General features: G+C 36.4%; 2 protein-coding genes and 1 long non-coding RNA gene across 4 annotated transcripts; 2 read left to right on the top strand and 1 right to left on the bottom strand.

Annotated features, from left to right (window-relative positions):
- The first annotated feature begins 1,161 nt into the window (after positions 1–1,161).
- Positions 1,162–9,327, top strand: twf1b (twinfilin actin-binding protein 1b). Of its 2 annotated transcripts, XR_009422991.1 has the most exons (10): positions 1,162–1,309; positions 2,009–2,086; positions 3,024–3,202; positions 4,679–4,774; positions 4,872–4,976; positions 5,982–6,107; positions 6,354–6,504; positions 7,430–7,551; positions 7,711–8,947; positions 9,102–9,327. XR_009422991.1 is itself a non-coding variant. In XM_059505150.1 (9 exons), the coding sequence occupies exons 1-9, from the start codon at positions 1,285–1,287 to the stop codon at positions 7,876–7,878; spliced, it is 1,050 nt and encodes a 349-aa protein (XP_059361133.1). In that variant the 5' UTR covers positions 1,162–1,284; the 3' UTR covers positions 7,879–9,327. The 2 variants fall into 2 exon arrangements, 1 of the variants encoding a protein (XP_059361133.1); XM_059505150.1 differs by having other exon boundaries at positions 7,711–9,327.
- Positions 9,328–9,633: 306 nt separating this feature from the next.
- On the top strand, positions 9,634–13,470 carry pus7l (pseudouridine synthase 7 like). Its single transcript, XM_059505149.1, has 9 exons — positions 9,634–9,680; positions 9,903–10,659; positions 10,747–10,906; positions 11,486–11,681; positions 11,760–11,858; positions 11,944–12,025; positions 12,196–12,488; positions 12,741–12,794; positions 12,890–13,470. The coding sequence occupies exons 2-9, from the start codon at positions 9,912–9,914 to the stop codon at positions 13,208–13,210; spliced, it is 1,953 nt and encodes a 650-aa protein (XP_059361132.1). The 5' UTR covers positions 9,634–9,680; positions 9,903–9,911; the 3' UTR covers positions 13,211–13,470.
- Positions 13,471–14,418: 948 nt separating this feature from the next.
- Positions 14,419–17,298, bottom strand: LOC132098365 (uncharacterized). The gene is made up of 4 exons (XR_009422888.1): positions 16,997–17,298; positions 16,316–16,395; positions 15,227–15,329; positions 14,419–15,062 (listed from the first exon to the last, which is right to left on the bottom strand). It is a non-coding gene; the product is annotated as an uncharacterized LOC132098365 (long non-coding RNA).
- Positions 17,299–17,510: the final 212 nt, after the last annotated feature.

Raw genomic sequence — 17,510 nt, 5'->3', positions numbered from 1 at the left:
TAGTCGTGAAAATCCAGGCACTCTGAATTTCAAAGCTGTTTTCCTTTGTTGGCTTCACCTAACCAGATAAACAGGAGCTGCCACAAATCACAATGACTGTTGCGTGAATCAGATATTCTGACAATATTACTACTCAAATAGTTTTACAATTTACTGCACATTGTTATTTTTAGTTATTTAACGAATCACACTATCAGGCCTTGCATATTCATAGAAACGTATTTTTGCATTGCAAAATAAGGTGGATATGGTAAGTTAGGACTTTTAGTAATTAGCAGTCCAGTTTGAGTAACAACAGAAAGGTCTTCTTTAAATAGAATTAGAATCAGAACTATTACAGAGAATCTCGATTAAGGCCTTTGGCAGTGGGGTGTGTGGCCCAGTAACCTCTAATTCTCAAGGAAGGCTTAGTCTGCTTTTACCATGAATTGCCCTGCCATTGCTCTAGTGCCACTCCCTCCTGCTGAGTCTGTGGTTCATTTAGCACACGCAGATGCAGCAACTGAATCAACACTATAGTCTGGCAGTATATTTATATAGTATTCATGTGGGATGTTCGCAACCCCACCCTGCATTTGAGAAATTCCACCACTTCCAAGATCTGTCCCAAGTGCACCCAAGTGCCCTGCTTCTCTCAGCATGAACTGCACAGCGCAGGCGTTTTCAATTTTTGCCACAATCCCCCAAATATGACCATCTTTGTGCAAGAGACCCCCATGCTGAAATAGTTTCTTATAAATAACCTGTTTATATTCAATTAAATATTATTTAATCACAAAACTAGAATATAATATGTAACATCTATTAAGCTATTTTATAACACAGTTTTTTCTATTCATTATAGTATTGTAGATTGATTGGTTATGTATTTATTTATTTATTTATTTATTGCACTGTTTTTCTCTAAACCTTTCCATGGACCCCTTAGCACAGATTATTTCAGTATTCATCCATTATATAACGTAAATTAAAAACATTAACTTTTCTAGAGATAGTTACGCCAAAACTCTCACAGTAAAACACCACAAAATAAATAACGAATACATTTTATTACATTAGCATATTCTCTTTTAAAAACGTCCTCTTTTTTATTTTTACAGGTGTTTGTAATTGTTGTCTAAAAAAAGAAAAGAAATAGAAAAAGAAAGAATTTACACGCACACCAAGCCGCAGTGGGCGGGGCCACGCCGTGGCGTCACATGACAGGCATCTCAAATTACTGTAGTTCATTGGGTTCCGTGTTCTTCTTTCACTACTACCATCAACCGACGCAATAGAACCAGAATGTCTCATCAAACCGGCATCCAAGGTAAAATCCTTTACGATCTCTAATTGGCAATTAAAATAAGAGAGACGAAGTTAACTGAATCGCTATAATGCACGATTTGGCGCTTGTTTGCAAACAGAAAAACCTGTTGTGGTCGTCTCAGACGGAATTACCTTATAGAGTTTTATTGCGAGCTTACAGTAAACGAACCTGATCCTAGACCGTGAATCTGTGTCAAGTGTACTCGGCCTTTTCTTGCACTAATATGGTCATGCAAATAAACTCGGATTGGTCTTTCACTATCAGTATGCTTTCAGACTGGAGTTGAGAGTTATGCAGGAAGGCAGCAGGTCTCAAAGGTCCAGCTGTAATAACAGTGTCACCTTTATTCAAAGTTGTTGCTAGGCATTATGCAGTAGACATCTGTTTACATTGAGCTTTTACTGCAGTAGCGTTGTGTTGCCATAAAACAAGTGTATGAATCAATGTAGTCATGCTGAAGGTTCAATTAAAGATCACCTTGAATGGTCACATTGTGATTTCTGCAAAGAATTTCAAAGAACATACTCCAGGAAAGGACTGCCGTCTTCAAACTTGTCCCTGACAATGCCTCTTTAGATTCCTCACTTTGGTTCATCAGCCAAATTTCAGTTCCGTTGTCCAGAGATTGTCAGCTTTGTTTTGTGTCAGAATAAATGGTCTGATTGTGTCCTGTTCTCGCCCTGTGCTTTCTCTTCTCAGCTACCGGGGAAGTCAAAGAAATCTTTGCAAAGGCTCGGAATGGTGAATATCGGCTCATCAAAGTAGTGATTGAAAATGGTGAGATGACCATTTTACACATCAGAATACAAGCATTTATTAAATAGCTTTTTAAAATAAACCTACTGTAAATAAGTAATATTCAGGAAAATGGCACAATTGTCAGTGTATTTTTTTTTCTGTTCAATTTGATTGACTTTGAAATGAAAATGACAGGAAAACTTAAAAGACCTTTAAATTCTGAGAGATATTTTACTTTCTTTACAAAACCCCAACTACCCTTAAAGAAAAAATTACTTAATTGAATTACTTTAGCAAAATGTTACATTGACAAGTCAAGAATTACCCATATATTACTTGAGGTAACACTGATATTAAGATTACTTCAAATCCCTTTTAAACATGGGAGCACAAAACAAGAAACAAGTCAAACATATCCTTTTTTGTGTGTTTTTTTTATATGTTCACTCATTTACATTTACATTTAACTCTGTATTATTTACATTTTCACTCTGTATTATTGTTATTATTATTATTATTTTTGTTATTTCACATCTGTTTTTTTTAGTTAACTAAAACTAAAACCATAAAATAAAAATAAAATTGTTACTTGAAATAAACTTGAACTGAAAATAAAATATATTTATAAAAAAAATGTATATAAACAAAAACATATTACAATTGCCTTCAAGGCAACATTTTTCATTTTCACTTAGCTTATCGTGATAAACCTAAAACAAAACAAAAATGAAAGAAAACTATGTAGACATAAAAACTACTTTTGACTAAAATGTATAACAAAAATAAAAAAACAAATTAAAAATATTGAAAAAACGAAAAGTATCTGTTATGCAAAAAAAAAAAACAATTCTGAACTGCTGTAATTTTTGCTCTGTATTTGAATGAACAAAATACAATAAAATTAAAAAGATTGTCTATGTATGACTAAAGAATCATATCACATTTTCCTTTTTTTATTTATATTGTGTTGCTGTAGAGAAGTTAGTTCTTGGCGGAAGTAAACGTGCTGTCAAGAAATGGGACCAGGAATGGGACAGCTATGTTCTTCCTCTCGTGGAGGACGATATGCCCTCGTACCTTCTCTACAGGTTGGATACCACCAACAACCAGGGTTATGAGTGGATTTTCCTGGCCTGGTCTCCGGATCACTCTCCAGTGAGTTTGTTTGCATGCTGTTGTATTCTTTCAGCTTGTATGAGGCCAAAGGACATAATGAGATGACATCGCTCAGTGCATTTTAATCCATCCTCAACATATATAGAATCCCTGGTTTAAAGCTCTTTAAATAACTGGTTGCCAGTTAAGCCTGTCCATAATAAAACAGCCTAAAATAAGAAGTTTTTGTAGTACTATGTGGATATGATCATCAGGGATATTGTACCATTGTTATTATAAATGAGTGTATCTTAAGTGAGTACAAATAACTGGAGATCCCCTGTAATGTGATCTTTTATCAAAAGCCATAGTATCAGGTAAGCTCATATAATGGATACTTTGTGCTTTTAAGCAAAACAGTTTGATGTTAATCTACTTTCACAGTACCTTTTTTTTTTTTTTTTATGAAAAGCACGGCCGACCTGATACAAAATGGACAGTTGTGGTTCTGTGCTACACATTTGCAATTCTAATGTTCTCCCTCAATGTTCAACGACCAGAGGGCGACTAAAATGGCTAGAGTCCCAATCGCACCAAAATCAGTCGTTCACTTCATGCCCATCTGAAGCCAGCTCAAATTGCTCAAACTTTGAGCTTTCCTATAACAAAACAACTTTAAAATTGAAATCCAGAAATTCCTCCTTGTTGGATTCGAGTATTAAAGAAATAGTTCACCCAAAAATTTACAATTTGCTGAAAATTCTATTCACCCTCAAACCATCCAGATTGTATATGAGTTTGTCTTTTCATTGGAATAGATTTTATTATTACATCACTTTTATCATTACATACAGTGAATGGGTGCCGTCAGAATGAGTCAAAACAGCTGATAAAAACATAACAGTAATCCACATGACTCCAGTCCATCAGTTAATGCCTTGTGAAGCGAAAAGCTGCATGATTATAAGAAACAAATCCATCATGAAGGCATTTGGAGTCGTGTGGATTACTTGTGGATTATGATGCTTTTATCAGCTGTTTTGACACATTTCATTCTTACAGCACCCATTTACTGCAGAGGATTCTTTGTTCCATTTAAGAAATACATTAATCTTCAATGGATTGAGGGACAGTAAAATATATATATAGTTTTTTTGATTTAATCATTTAGTAGAAGTAGTGCCATAATTATACGAGAATATATAACATTATGGGAGAATATAATAATGTAATGCTGCATCTTGGACTGATGATGAACATTTTTACCAAACGGCAATCAATTATATATATATATATATATATATATATATATATATATATATATATATAAATTACTTTGTATTACTTCTATATGTTGTCTGTTATATATGTTTGCTAGGTTTTTGATAATGTCTGTTTTTTTGGATTTTAGAAGTACAGTATGTTTAAAATTGTCAACAAATTAATTTGATGTATGTTCTTGTTCCTAAAAAGAAAATATATTTAGTAAAAACATGCAGATCCAGAAACTTATTTTGAAACAACTTTTCCTTTCAGGTTCGACAAAAAATGTTGTATGCTGCTACGAGGGCCACGCTAAAGAAAGAGTTTGGCGGTGGCCACATTAAAGAGGAGATTTTTGGCACAGTGAAGGTATGACTTATATCACCTGCCATTCTTTAAATCAAACCTCCACATGAATGGATCACAGTCATAGGTTTAACTCATTAATGCGTCTCTTTCTGCTCAGGACGATGTTTCTCTAAATGGCTATAAAAAGTACCTCAGCTCCCAGGCGGCGCCTCTGCCTTTGACTGCAGCAGAGGAGGAACTGAGGCAAATCAAACTCAGTGAGGTAATGCTGACACCAACATAAACACAGCAGGGGTGTACACCTTAGTCAGGCTCTGCTGAGGTTTTATTAAAATAAGGCGAAACCACATCAGTCCAACAGTTCATATCAGGCCAAAAGTCAGTTTCATTAAATTAGGCGCAACATTATCTCAAAACAAGATGATGGATCCTTGCTCTTTAGAAGGCAGTTTTGCACTGTGAACTAAAGAGTACTGTGTTGATGATTGGTTGTTTGCTGAGCTGTATGCGTATAAAAACTACAAAGGATGTTCCAAATCACCATGCATATGTCTAAGCTTATTGTATATTAACATGATTTGTGGAAGAGACTCTGCTACAATATAAATGTAATGTAATATTTAGCAGCAAACATACGCTGAATAAAAATAGAGAAGCTCAGTCCCAGGCACTCTCTCATTTAAACCAGCTTCTGGAACCAGTTGCAAAGGATGCTGCTGGCAATGCATACAAACCTCCCCTCATACCATAAAAGGAAACGCTCTGACTCTTAGATGCATCATTGGCTGTTTAAAATTACAGGCAGCATAAATGAACCAATGAAAAGGCACACTGAACTCCCCCCAGAGCAGCTGTGGGAGGAGGAGAATGCTACACTAATCTACATGTACGAGAGGAGAGGAAAGCAGCTTTGTGGTGTTATTATGTTTATTAATTTGTTGAAAGAGAGAATTTTATTGAGTAGATGTGTGGATAAAATGCTGGTCCCAATCCTGGATGGAAAGGATGCAGAGGTTTGTTTGGATGCAGCACAGAATGTAATTTTTTAAAAATATTATATTATATTTCAAGTGTACCATTCAAACATTTAGGGTTGGGAAGATTTTATCCTCACATTTGAACAGGTATTTATGCACAACGTTGCTTTTAATTTACAACATGAATTGCAGAGCTCGTTCCTAACGAATCATTTAACAACCACTGTGACTGCTTTGGTTATACAGGTCAGTGCATACATATTATTAAAGGATTATATGCGTGTTTTCAGTTGCAGACAGACATCCATGTTGACACAAAGCAGCAGACTCTTCAGGGAGTGGCGTTCCCTATGCAGAGAGACGCTATTCAGGCTCTGGAGCAGTTTAGGGAGAAAAGGATTAACTACGTTCAACTGGTACTTCAGGACTTTTTCCCTCTCTACCACTCCCAGCGGCTTTGTACAATAGCATCTTATTCCTCCTTTTCATCCTGTAACATCCTGTTCATCCTCTATATTGCATAAAAAAAAGAATGGCCAGAACTGTGTTTTTACTGTTAGAAGACAGACTGGTTGGGTTGACCACTGCCCACAGAATCACCAGCATGTGACGGAAATACATTGTTGTGTTCAAATACACTAATTATGTTATCCTATTAACAGGAAATAGATTTTCCTAAAGAATCCATCAAGTTGTCCAGCACGTCTCCCACAGAGGTGAAAGATTTACCTAAAAGGATCCCAAATGATGCAGCTAGGTATCACTTTTTCCTCTACAAACATTCTCATGAAGGAGACTACCTTGAGTCCACAGGTAAGAGAGGAATATCAAATGTTCAAAGAAATGTGTTTAAATGTTAAATGCAAATATGTTATATATACTTTATACTATGAATGTGTGTGTGTGTATATATGTGTGTGTGTGTGTGTGTGTATATATCAAGTCTTTGATGCTCACCAAGGCTGCATTTATTTTATCAGAAATAAGGTTTAAAATGCTAATATTGTGATTAATTTTATTACAATTTTAATTGTCTGCCTTCTGTTTTATGTATTTAAATAAATTATTCCTGTGATGGCAAGGCTGAATCTTCCCCAGCCATTAATCCAGCCTTCAGTCACATGATCCTTCAGAAATCATTCTACTCAAGAAATATAAAAAATATACTTCTTGAGTAGAATGATTTCTGTATATGTTGCATACAGCTGTACTGCTTATTATTTTTGTGGAAACAATATATATATATATTTTTTCAGATTTTTTTTTCAGTCGAAAGTTCATGAAATGAAAAATAAGTATTTTATAAAATTATATTTACTGTCACTTTTGATCAATTCAATGCACCCTTGCTGAATAAAATGATTTATACCTCTCTCTATATATGTGTGTGTGTGTGTGTGTGTGTGTGTGTGTGTGTGTGTGTGTGTGTGTGTGTGTGTGTGTGTGTGTGTGTGTGTGTGTTTGTCTGTGTGTGTGTGTGTGTGTGTGTGTGTGTATATATATATTATAGAAACTCTGTTGACCAATTATTATTATTATTTTAATTACCATTTATATATTTCAATTTTTCTTCCTTTTTTTCTTTTTTCTTTATTTTAAGCTAATGGAAAGTAATATTTTTGGACATGTTTTATCCCATATGTCAAAAGTTTTAAGAGTACTGTGTGTGTGTGTGTGTGTGTGTGTGTGTGTGTGTGTGTGTGTGTGTGTGTGTGTGTGTGTGTGTGTGTGTTTGCAGTGTTCATCTACTCTATGCCTGGTTATAAATGCAGCATCAAAGAGAGAATGCTTTATTCAAGCTGCAAGAACCCTCTCGTAGACACAGTGGAGAAAAACTTAGGCATTGAAATTGCTAAAAAGGTATTATTTATTTGTTTACCTATATAACCCTTTTCACTGTATTTTTAAGTACTGCATACACCGTCCTGTTTTCCTGGAGGCATGCTTCATTTCAAGGTTATCGGACCATTTACAACAACGTTAATGCTGTAGATTTCAAACATTAATTTTTCCTTTCAGCTGGAAATTGACAATGGTGAAGAACTAACCAGTGACTTCCTGTACGAAGAGGTTCACCCCAAGCAGCATGCACACAAGCAAGCTTTTGCCAAACCCAAGGGGCCAACTGGGAAAAAGGGGGGCCGCAGAATCACACGGGCACCAGGGGACGACGGTGATGATGATTAAACCTCTTCCTGTTCTGAAATCGACAGTGGTACATTCCAATTAGTCTAAGGAATCCTGTCCTCAAAGCGAATTCCCATTTTTACTTTGACTCATGTAGACCACAGCCCTATAGACTGAACTATGCACAAAGTAAAACACTAAGCCTGTGAAATTACATTTTGTAGCTTGCAATCTGATATTTGTCAGATATTGCAATATTTTCTATATGTTGAAGAACACAGACTAAGGTACACAAGAATGTATTTTACTAAGCTTCACTTGCATACAAGGATGCCGTCTGTGATGTTCCTGGTAATAATTTTAACATTATTATGATGTTTACTTCCATATTAGCCAAGATTATGATATAGAGTGCAATACTGTTGAAATATAGTGCTTGTTTTCCAGAAATAGATATTGATTTTCAAGGAAAAACCTTTTTGAAGAATGTTTTTGAGAAAAAGATGGTTTCCCATAATCAGATATCTATTCTAGTCTAGGTATAAATTTAATTTTTAATGGTAACTCTGTAAAATTACATTTTAGCTTAGGAGTAAGGTTAATATTTGTCTGGGAAATTGGCCTTGGAGATTAGGCATGATTTATGTTTGGAAAACAAGCCTGGAAAGTTAAACAGTCCTCGGCTTAACCTTTGTGGTTGTCTGATCAGGAAGGTCAGAAGTTCAGCTCTGTTTTATGAGGATATACATAATTTATAAATTTTCTGATCGATTAAGTTGACAAATTTTCTTAAAGAGTGGCTAAATAAATAGTCAGTATTCTTACAGCCACTGAACCTTGTAGCGATAGGTTAGGGATGATTTCAATGAAGGATTTGCCAAGAATAATGTGCTGAAATTAAATCCGATTCCTTTTTTAATATGTAATAATTCTTAAAAATTTGTCGTTTTTTTTAATTAAATATATGATTGTGTAATTATAGAGATATGACTATAATTGAATTCGCCATAACAAATTTGAAAAAATGATGCTTCTTTGCATCTTAGCTATTTTTCATGTTCTTTTAGTGAAGACTAAACCTGCAGAGATACTATTTTTCTAAGCCCAGACAGCTGTTTGTCCAGATGATGTCGTTGTCTGACATATTAAAGTGAGTGTCCTTGGTTTCAGAGGTTTAGGTCTATCCTGTCTGTCTCACAATGAATGTTTTACATCTCAGCCTCCATTTAATACCATTCGCAACCACACTAATGTATACAGTGCAAGGAGTTACGTTCACTTAGCATCTTGCTTGGGAAGTTTTTGAAACCACTCATAAGGGAAGGGACTGTAAGTTCCTGAACCTCTGGGACGATCCATCTACTGATTCACAACAGGCAAACCACTAATTAACATGTCTGCTATGTAAGGGTATTATGAAGTCTAGAAAGGAATCGTTGAGTCTTAAATGTCCTTTTTTATGCATTGTATAAAATAAATAAAAGACAAAAATAAAAAGATTTGAAGTTACCTTTAAATTTGGAGTCGTTTGTTATCTTTAGCCATTTGATTCTATTATGTGTGTGTGTGTGTGTGTGTGTGTGTACACGTTTTTTTCACGAATCTACCTGCGGTACCTGTCTAATAGCCCCCTTACATGCCTTTTAATGGTAGTTTCTCATTACGATTTTATGACAACATGCTTTACAAATTGAAGAAATACTGTATCTATTCCACTGATCTATAATATAGAATATAGATCAGTGATCTATTCTTGGAATCCTCGCAAGACGAGAATACACTGCCCTTCCCGTCTTTATGCTTCTGTGCCTTTAAGAGCGGGACCACGTGCTGAGGAGGAAGAGAACTGACAACAGTAGCGGGTGAGTGCAAGCACTGTTCCAAAATGTGCATTTTGCTTGCTTTGTGTTGACGTAACAGGGATTCAGTTGTTTTTATATAATAATTTAAATGTTAACACGATGAATTCCCCTTTTTTTTTTACATTTTATTATATTTTTACATTACATATCTATACAAGTTAACAAATCGCTAAAATAACCAAATGATTGAGTGAGTTAATTGCTAAGTGTATTTTTGTTTAGTACTTAAGAATGGAGAGGCCCAGTCTCTCCTGCTTTATATCAGACCATGAAGGTTTCCATGGGACCATTAAAAAGTCACCCCAAGACTTTGTGGTTATTGAGATAGACATCAATGGACAACTTGTTAACAGTTCTAATGTTCAAGAAGAACTTCGGACAAGTCCTTCTCAATCAAGCCAGGCTAGCAAAAGGGATGATAAATTAAAGCAGTCTAAACCAGATGACACTGACATTTTAAATCAGGATTGCTTTGATCTGAATATAATCTTGGGTCCAGCTGTGAACAAAGAGTTGGAACATTTCACTAACAAAGTAAGAGTAAGAGCTGGAGAGCAAGAAAAGGTGGAACTGTTATTGGGTTCTTATCCTGATAAACACCTGAGAGCTGTTGTCCATAGAGCAGTACGATACAACTTCCCCTTCCTCCAGACGGTGACCAACCAATCAGAAATTCGGGTCAGAGAGGACCCAGACTTCAAGGAGCTTGCAAGCTTAGCCTCTGAGGGAGAAGCTGAGGAGTTCTTCAGGTTCATCGATGCCAAATTACCTGGTTCTGTGTTCACTTTCCTGCCAGATGATAGCAAGGAGCACAGAACTTCAGTTCACCATTTTGTTAGCAGGCGGTTTGGAAAGCTTGTGGAAACCAAGAGCTTCACAGACCAGCAGAAGACTTCTATCACAGTGAGACTAAGAGAGAGAAGCAAACAACTCAAAAAGAGAGCAGCGGATTCTCAAGAGGAGTTGATATTATACACCGGTGAGCAGAGAAAACATTTTATAGCATCATGTAAAGCTGATAGTCTATGGAAACCTGCCTAAAATGTAAGACTTCTTTCCCCCTCAGCTTTCACACTGAGAAAGGAGAACTTGGAGACTTTGGAGGCCATCAGCTATATGGCTGCTGTACTCGGAGTGCTTCCGTCTGATTTTACCTACGCAGGAATCAAAGACAAGCGCGCCATCACCTACCAGGCCATGGTGGTGAAAAAGATCTCTCCAGAGCGGTAAACGCACCATTAGCCAATTAGTCCATTATCTAATGTTCGGTCTATTCCCATTATTTATTTCTTCTCTTTTCTTGAACCTAATGGAATAAGTGGGTAAGTGGAAATGTCCGTTTTTGTTGCCATTTTTCTGCTCTACATGGGTTTCGATTTGAGGGCTGCCAAAGTTAGTGTTAACTTCAGATATTAGAGAAACAGTGATTTTAATATCCACATTCAGCAAAATTGATAACGTTACCATTTCATTCTGATTTGCAGAACTGACCATGAATCGTAAAATTAATTGCAAATATTTTATTCTATTTAAAATTAATTGAAAATATTTTATTCTCTTTCTTACCTTAACTACTAGAAAAAATCAACAACAAAAAAATAATATTCTAAAATGAATTACATTGTATATAAAAGTGGAGAGCGAAAAATAAATAGAATCAAAGCTATGTTTAAATTTTGGAGTCGCATGTTATCTTTAGACATTTGGGTACTGTAATTAGCACAATTAATGAACTAAGATTTTTTTGGGGGGGCATCAGAAGGCATTAATCAATTAGTAGATATATTTAACAATTCTATTGGCAGGTTGCTGGACAAAGTCTCAGAGTTTGAGCGGAGGGGAATACAGATCTCTCGCGTCCGTCCTGTGTCTGAACCCCTTAAACTCGGCAGACTACAGGGTAATCACTTTGATCTTGTCATCAGAGACCTGAAGCCTCATGATAAACATGGACTTACAGGACTGCAGCAGCTTGTAAAAGAGGCAGTGGAAAATGTGAAGGTAAATATATGTTCACCAGTATTTAATGAATAAATGGCGTAGACACACACAGCTACAAAAATGATTTTGTTTTTACAGAACAGAGGCTTTGTAAATTATTATGGTCCCCAACGGTTTGGAAGTGGATCATGTGTCCAAGCAGACCAAGTAGGACTTGAGCTCTTGAAGGAGAAAATGGTACCAGTTCATATCATTAATTTCCATTTAACGTCTATATTTGTTGCTTTTGTTAAAAAGTCCTAAAGCCTTTGTCTTTGGACAGGAGGCTTCTGTTAAGCTGTTCTTCACTCCAGAGGAGGGTGAAGATCTCCAGAACAAGGCAAAACGTCATTTTCTTCTCACTGGTGTGTGCTGGAATTTCTCTGATAGTGAAGCTTGTGATAGTACACCAGAAAATGCAAATGTGGTCACCGTGTGCTGATTCTTCATGTCGTTCAAAACCCATTTGACTGACTTTGCATACAGTTCCTATACATCCAAGAACATCTAACATTTTCCGGATCTCTCTCTTTAGGGAATGCCAAGGAGAGTTTGGCTCTAATGCCAGCTTACAAAGCCAGAGAGCGGCTTATGCTCCGTGCGCTTCACAGGTACGGCAGCGGACAGGAGGGTTGCATACGTGGCTGGCTCAGTTTACCCCACAGCATGAGGGTCTTCTACCTCCACTCTTACTGTAGCAGAGTGTGGAATGAAGCCGCCAACTACCGGCTCCAGAAACTGGGCTTTAAGCCTGTTCAGGGAGATCTGGTTAGGGCTGGATCTGAAAAGGGACTCAAAGACACCACAGAGGAACTGCACACTCCACAAGTGAGGAAATTCGTTAAGTTAGTGTTTGGGGGGGAAAAAACATTATGGACTGTACACAGGTACCAGTTAAACAATTTTCATTTTATTTGAAGTCATTTCAATTGTAGTAGTTTCTTTAAATTATTTATGATTAAAAACTAGTGTATATGTAGGGTGTATCTATCTATATGAAAATATCAACTATAGATAGATGGATATAAAATATTTCATTTATAGACTTTTGTTGTTATTGCTTTAATTTCTGTGTTATAGGTCCATGTTGTAACCTCTGAGGAGGAGAAGGATGAAGTTTTTTCACTAGACCAGGTTCGATGTTCTACTGCTCCTTTCTTCTGACTGTGTCTGCTCTGCTGACCCTTACCCTTCAGTCCCTTATGGTGTTTCTGCTTAATTGCTTCTAGGTAATTCTTCCGATGCCAGGAAATAGTGTCAAATACCCTGAAAACTTTCTGGGCCAGTGGTATCAAGACCGACTGGCTCAGGATGGCTTGGGGCAATGCCGTTTTAGAGTGACTCCCCTTAAACTCAATGTCCCGGGATGTTATCGCCCCCTTCTCGCAAAGCCACAGAATATTACCTACAGCCTGCGGACCACAGAGGAGCAGCAGGGTCAGTCAGACGAGACTTGCACAGCCAGTCTATCACTAACCTTTGATCTGGATGCATCCTGCTACGCTACTGTGTGTCTCGGAGAGATAATGAAGAGCAATCTTTCACAGTGACGGTGATTAAAAATGTTTACAGACTAAATAATGTGGATCTTTGGTAACGTCAAATATAAGGGCTGTTTTGTTCCATATTATGTAAATGACTACAAGGACTACCTGTCATAAAGCATTTGTGCCTTCACTTGCAAGAAAAGAAGAGGATCTTCTGTGCCAGTGTAATTGATGAGGAGGATGTGAGCGATCTATCTGGAACTCTTGATAGGACTTGAAGATGTACATGCAAAGATTTAATAAAAATCTTATTGAAAAATCTCCTGATTGCTTGGTTGTGTTTCAGTAATGGAATATTTCAGCTTCATGCATTTAAACACATAACTGACATTTGACATACTGTATGGCTTGTTAAAAACAGATCGGAATATTTGATCTCATTTGGGAGAATGTCACTCATGACTCATTTCTGAATGATCAGGTAATTTCAGCATAATGACCTGTGAAATCTCATGAAAAACACCCCAAAACAAGTAATTGCAAACTCAGAGGATAACTTTAACTTTAATACGTTTATAAAGCTTTTTTTCAAATCTTGGTGTTCTGAGTTCAACCCCCACTATTGCTTATGTTAAATTTGACAAGGTATTCGAAATGCCCCTGTTGCATGTTGAGAGCACAGTGATTTAGTGGTTAGATATGCTATTTAGATACGGTTATAATTAGGACTTGGGTTCAAATCCCACACTTGTTAAGGCTTTTCATTATTTTAAACAAAGCTCTCACTAAAACCTTGTCCAAAATACTTATCAAACTCCCAGATTCAATGGCTCAGAAGAAGATGTTTTATATTTCTGTCTGGGAGATCCCACAAGGGTTTATTTTAAACTGTTTTCATTAAATCAAATGAAGCTCTCTGAATGGATGTTGCTGTTGTGAATGCTATAGTGGTTAAAAAACAGTCATTTGAGATAATGCTGCGACTGAGACATCAGTTCTAAAGCTCAATGCTTTTCTTCATATCATACACAACACTCAAAAAAATCTGCCCAAAAGATCTTTTATCTCACAAGACTCAGTGGGTTAGGAGATACATTTTCGTCTGGGAGACCGGAGTTCAAATCCAACAATTGGTTACTTTAAAATTGTTATTAAATTGAATGACGTTCTCCAAATGGACAAGTCTTCTGTGAAATCCTCAGTGGTTAAACACTGTATTTGAGCTGTGAACCCCATGAAAACCCCAAAAATCAGTTTATAGCTTCAGTGGCTCAGTTGATAAAGCACTGTTTAATCTGGGATATGTGGACTTAAACCCCACTACTGCTTACTTGACATTGATCTCAAACAAAAAACTCACTCAAATGCCAGAACACAACGAGGAATACATGGTGGGTAAGTCAATAAACACACATTCTCTTAGGATGAGCTTGAGACAAACCTTCACTCCACAGACTCAGTGGCTCTGGAGATAAAGCATTGTTTTTTAATCTGGGAGCTCTGAGTTCAAATCCCTATACTGCTTACTCATGCCAAAAAAACTAAGGGGAATCCGTGATGGGTAAGTGGATAGACACATTTTCTCTGAGGATGAGCTTGTGATGGAGACATGGGTTCAAGTCCCACCTCTAAAAATCATGTACCCAGCTTACTTTAACTTCTTTATTGGGAAATCACAGTTAAACAGTCAAATATAAATTCCTTCCTTTATTCCAACAAGAGACCTGTGGCTCACAGGTAAGAGTACTGCCTCATGGGTTCAGAGGTTGCTGGTTCAATCCCAGCCAGGTCTCTGTGATATGAGTGAATGGTGGAGTGTGTGTGTGAAGGCGTGCCCAAAGAAGGGGGATACCAGTACGGTCTCCCCCTGGAGCTTCCGGCACTGTGACCTGCAGTGGTTATGCTTTTGGACAGACTGAGGAAAAAAAAAAATAAAGCTACTTAAAATTGTCATGCCCCATCCCTTCCCCACCTACTTAGGTTACCATCGTTTGCTTTTCAAAGGGGAGGCCCTTCAAAAAGTAAATGATGGTAACCTACATGTTTAGTGCATTAGAACACACATATAAGATACATTACCTGGCCATGAGCAGATGTCCATCATTACAGGCGATGTCTGTCCACATGTCCCAGAGCTCTGCTTCAGCTGGACGAGTTTACAACCAACAAGACACCTCTTATTCTGGGGAGACAAGACAGAAATACAGACATCATCAGACATATTGCACATCAAGACTTAAAACAGGTAATACAAAAAAAAAAAAATATTAATGTTGCATATTTATACAACACTGCAGAATGCTGTATCTATCAGTTTCATTCAAACTAATGTTTAATATTGCATATATAAAAATCTAAAAATAATAGTAAATAAATATAAATTAAGTACAAAAAGTGACTTAATTCCTTAACAGTGTAAAAATATTGCAGTCTATTATACGCAAGCCAATCCTATACCTTTTATAATCTTTTAGTTGAATCTGCCTTTCTCCCCAGTTTAAAGACTTTTAATTATATAAATGTCATATACAGTCACACTTTCAAAAGAGACAAAGAGCATGATTTCTTATTATTCAACTTTATAATATATAACATTAATTTAAAGATTATAAAAGTAACGCAACAACTGATTAATTTGTTATTCTGAAGGTCTGACAGGTTCAGCATGAAACAGCATGTAAACAAAGTCTGTGATAAACCTTCATAGAAGATGTTAGTATCTTAATACTTTGCTCACTGTCCAATAACAAACACATTTTAAACAGCATAATTTTAGGTTAAAGACTTAATCGAAATTCATCGCCCTGAATGTTTTGTCATAATTATAAACACACTGAATTGTAGTGCAAATACTTTTAAAATTTACTGCACTTTATTCTTATAGTTATTTATTTACCTATAGCGCGTAATTAACTTCACATTCACAGAAAATAGCTTACTCCCCATTCCAAAATGAGGTGAATATGTCTGAACAGAATGGTTCTGGTGAAATCTAAATGACTGTAATTATAAAAACATTGGTTTGTAGCACAAATAGTTTGATCATTTACTGCACTTATTATTTACAGCAGCCAATAAATCGGAATTTGAAAGTGAAAGAAAGTGATAGTAACCTACACATTTACAGTACAAGCAAAACAGCACAAACTGGCATGTTATAAACATTACCTGTCCATAAGCAGATGTCCATCATTAGAGTGTATGTCTGTCCACGTGCTTCTGTTGGCTGAGTGTAACTGTTCTTAATTCTGTAGGGCAAAGACATGAATAAACTGACATCACTCCATACAGCATATTACAGTCAGTTTGAAGTCTACATTATTTAAGAAATGATGTATCAGTAATAATATTTTGGTTCAGCTGAAATAAAAAAAATAGACTTTCCTTCATAATCAATAAAAAGTATTGCAGTCAGGTTTTTTTCTACACAAGGACTGAATATATGATGGTTTGGATTAGAAGCAAAGCAGTGCTGCTCTAATGTTAAATCATGGAGCAGCAGGAATATCACTCTATTAACATTAATCCAGTCCACATCAGTCTACAGTAAATTACAACAACAAAAGAGACTAAACTACGAGTACTTATAATTCCGCTCTATAATCTGAATATCAGATGACGATTCATTCACTGATTAGAAATGTAAATCTACTAATTCATTTGTTCTTCTGAAGGTCTGACGGAGAGTTCAGCAAGTAAACAAAGACTGAATTACCTGACATAAGCTCTGAATCGGACCTACACATGAACAAACATTTCAATTATTAAACTATAATGAAGTGCTGCTAGACGTGTGGTGGTGATTTTGTAAGGTAAATAAATAATACACTTGGACAGAAGGAGACTTACAGGCGAGTCGCGTGACAACTTCTATTCCTGCGCTTTATCACAGCGTTTGTCAGTTTGGTTTGTTTATGGGCTGAAATGTGTGCTGTTAAGTGGTTATGTAAGTTTGTAACTGAGCTTCCATATGTATAAGTTATACTTGTCTGCACGTGTTGTTCCGACTGTTATCAAGAGTTGTTGTCAAGCATCCGAAGCTGTACTACTAAACTAAAGCCCGATGACGCGGCCTGCTGGAGCGGATGAAAAACAGCACTCCTGTTCTTACCTTATAAGCTATATTTTATTACCAACGGACTCAAGAGTTGCTTCAGAGATTGGGTCATTGTCCATGTTATAAAAAAAATGCGCTTTAAGATTCCCCTACTGTAGAAAAAGCAAAAGCCCTTTTTTTATGTGGTTCAATGTTTACAAGGCAGGTGACAAAAAGCTGATCATCTGTTTCTTCTTTTGGTCAATGAATTGATCTGCATTATTAACAAACTACAAACCTAAGATGGCAAATCATAGGTGAGAGGAC

Source organism: Carassius carassius, chromosome 22 (assembly GCF_963082965.1).
Source record: "Carassius carassius chromosome 22, fCarCar2.1, whole genome shotgun sequence".
Classification (NCBI taxonomy): Eukaryota; Metazoa; Chordata; class Actinopteri; order Cypriniformes; family Cyprinidae; genus Carassius; species Carassius carassius.
This window is presented reverse-complemented; position numbering and strand designations above follow the sequence as displayed.

What these genes read in the sequence shown, in the direction of transcription:
- twf1b (XM_059505150.1), top strand. Translation starts at nt 1,285, where the DNA reads ATGTCTCATCAAACCGGCATCCAAG. An exon ending in CAAAGTAGTGATTGAAAATG is followed by an intron (nt 2,087 to 3,023) that starts GTGAGATGACCA and finishes GTGTTGCTGTAG; the next exon opens with AGAAGTTAGTTCTTGGCGGA. An exon ending in GCATTGAAATTGCTAAAAAG is followed by an intron (nt 7,552 to 7,710) that starts GTATTATTTATT and finishes TTTTCCTTTCAG; the next exon opens with CTGGAAATTGACAATGGTGA.
- pus7l (XM_059505149.1), top strand. Translation starts at nt 9,912, where the DNA reads ATGGAGAGGCCCAGTCTCTCCTGCTTTATATCAGACCATGAAGGTTTC. An exon ending in GGAGTTGATATTATACACCG is followed by an intron (nt 10,660 to 10,746) that starts GTGAGCAGAGAA and finishes TTTCCCCCTCAG; the next exon opens with CTTTCACACTGAGAAAGGAG. An exon ending in AAGTTTTTTCACTAGACCAG is followed by an intron (nt 12,795 to 12,889) that starts GTTCGATGTTCT and finishes AATTGCTTCTAG; the next exon opens with GTAATTCTTCCGATGCCAGG.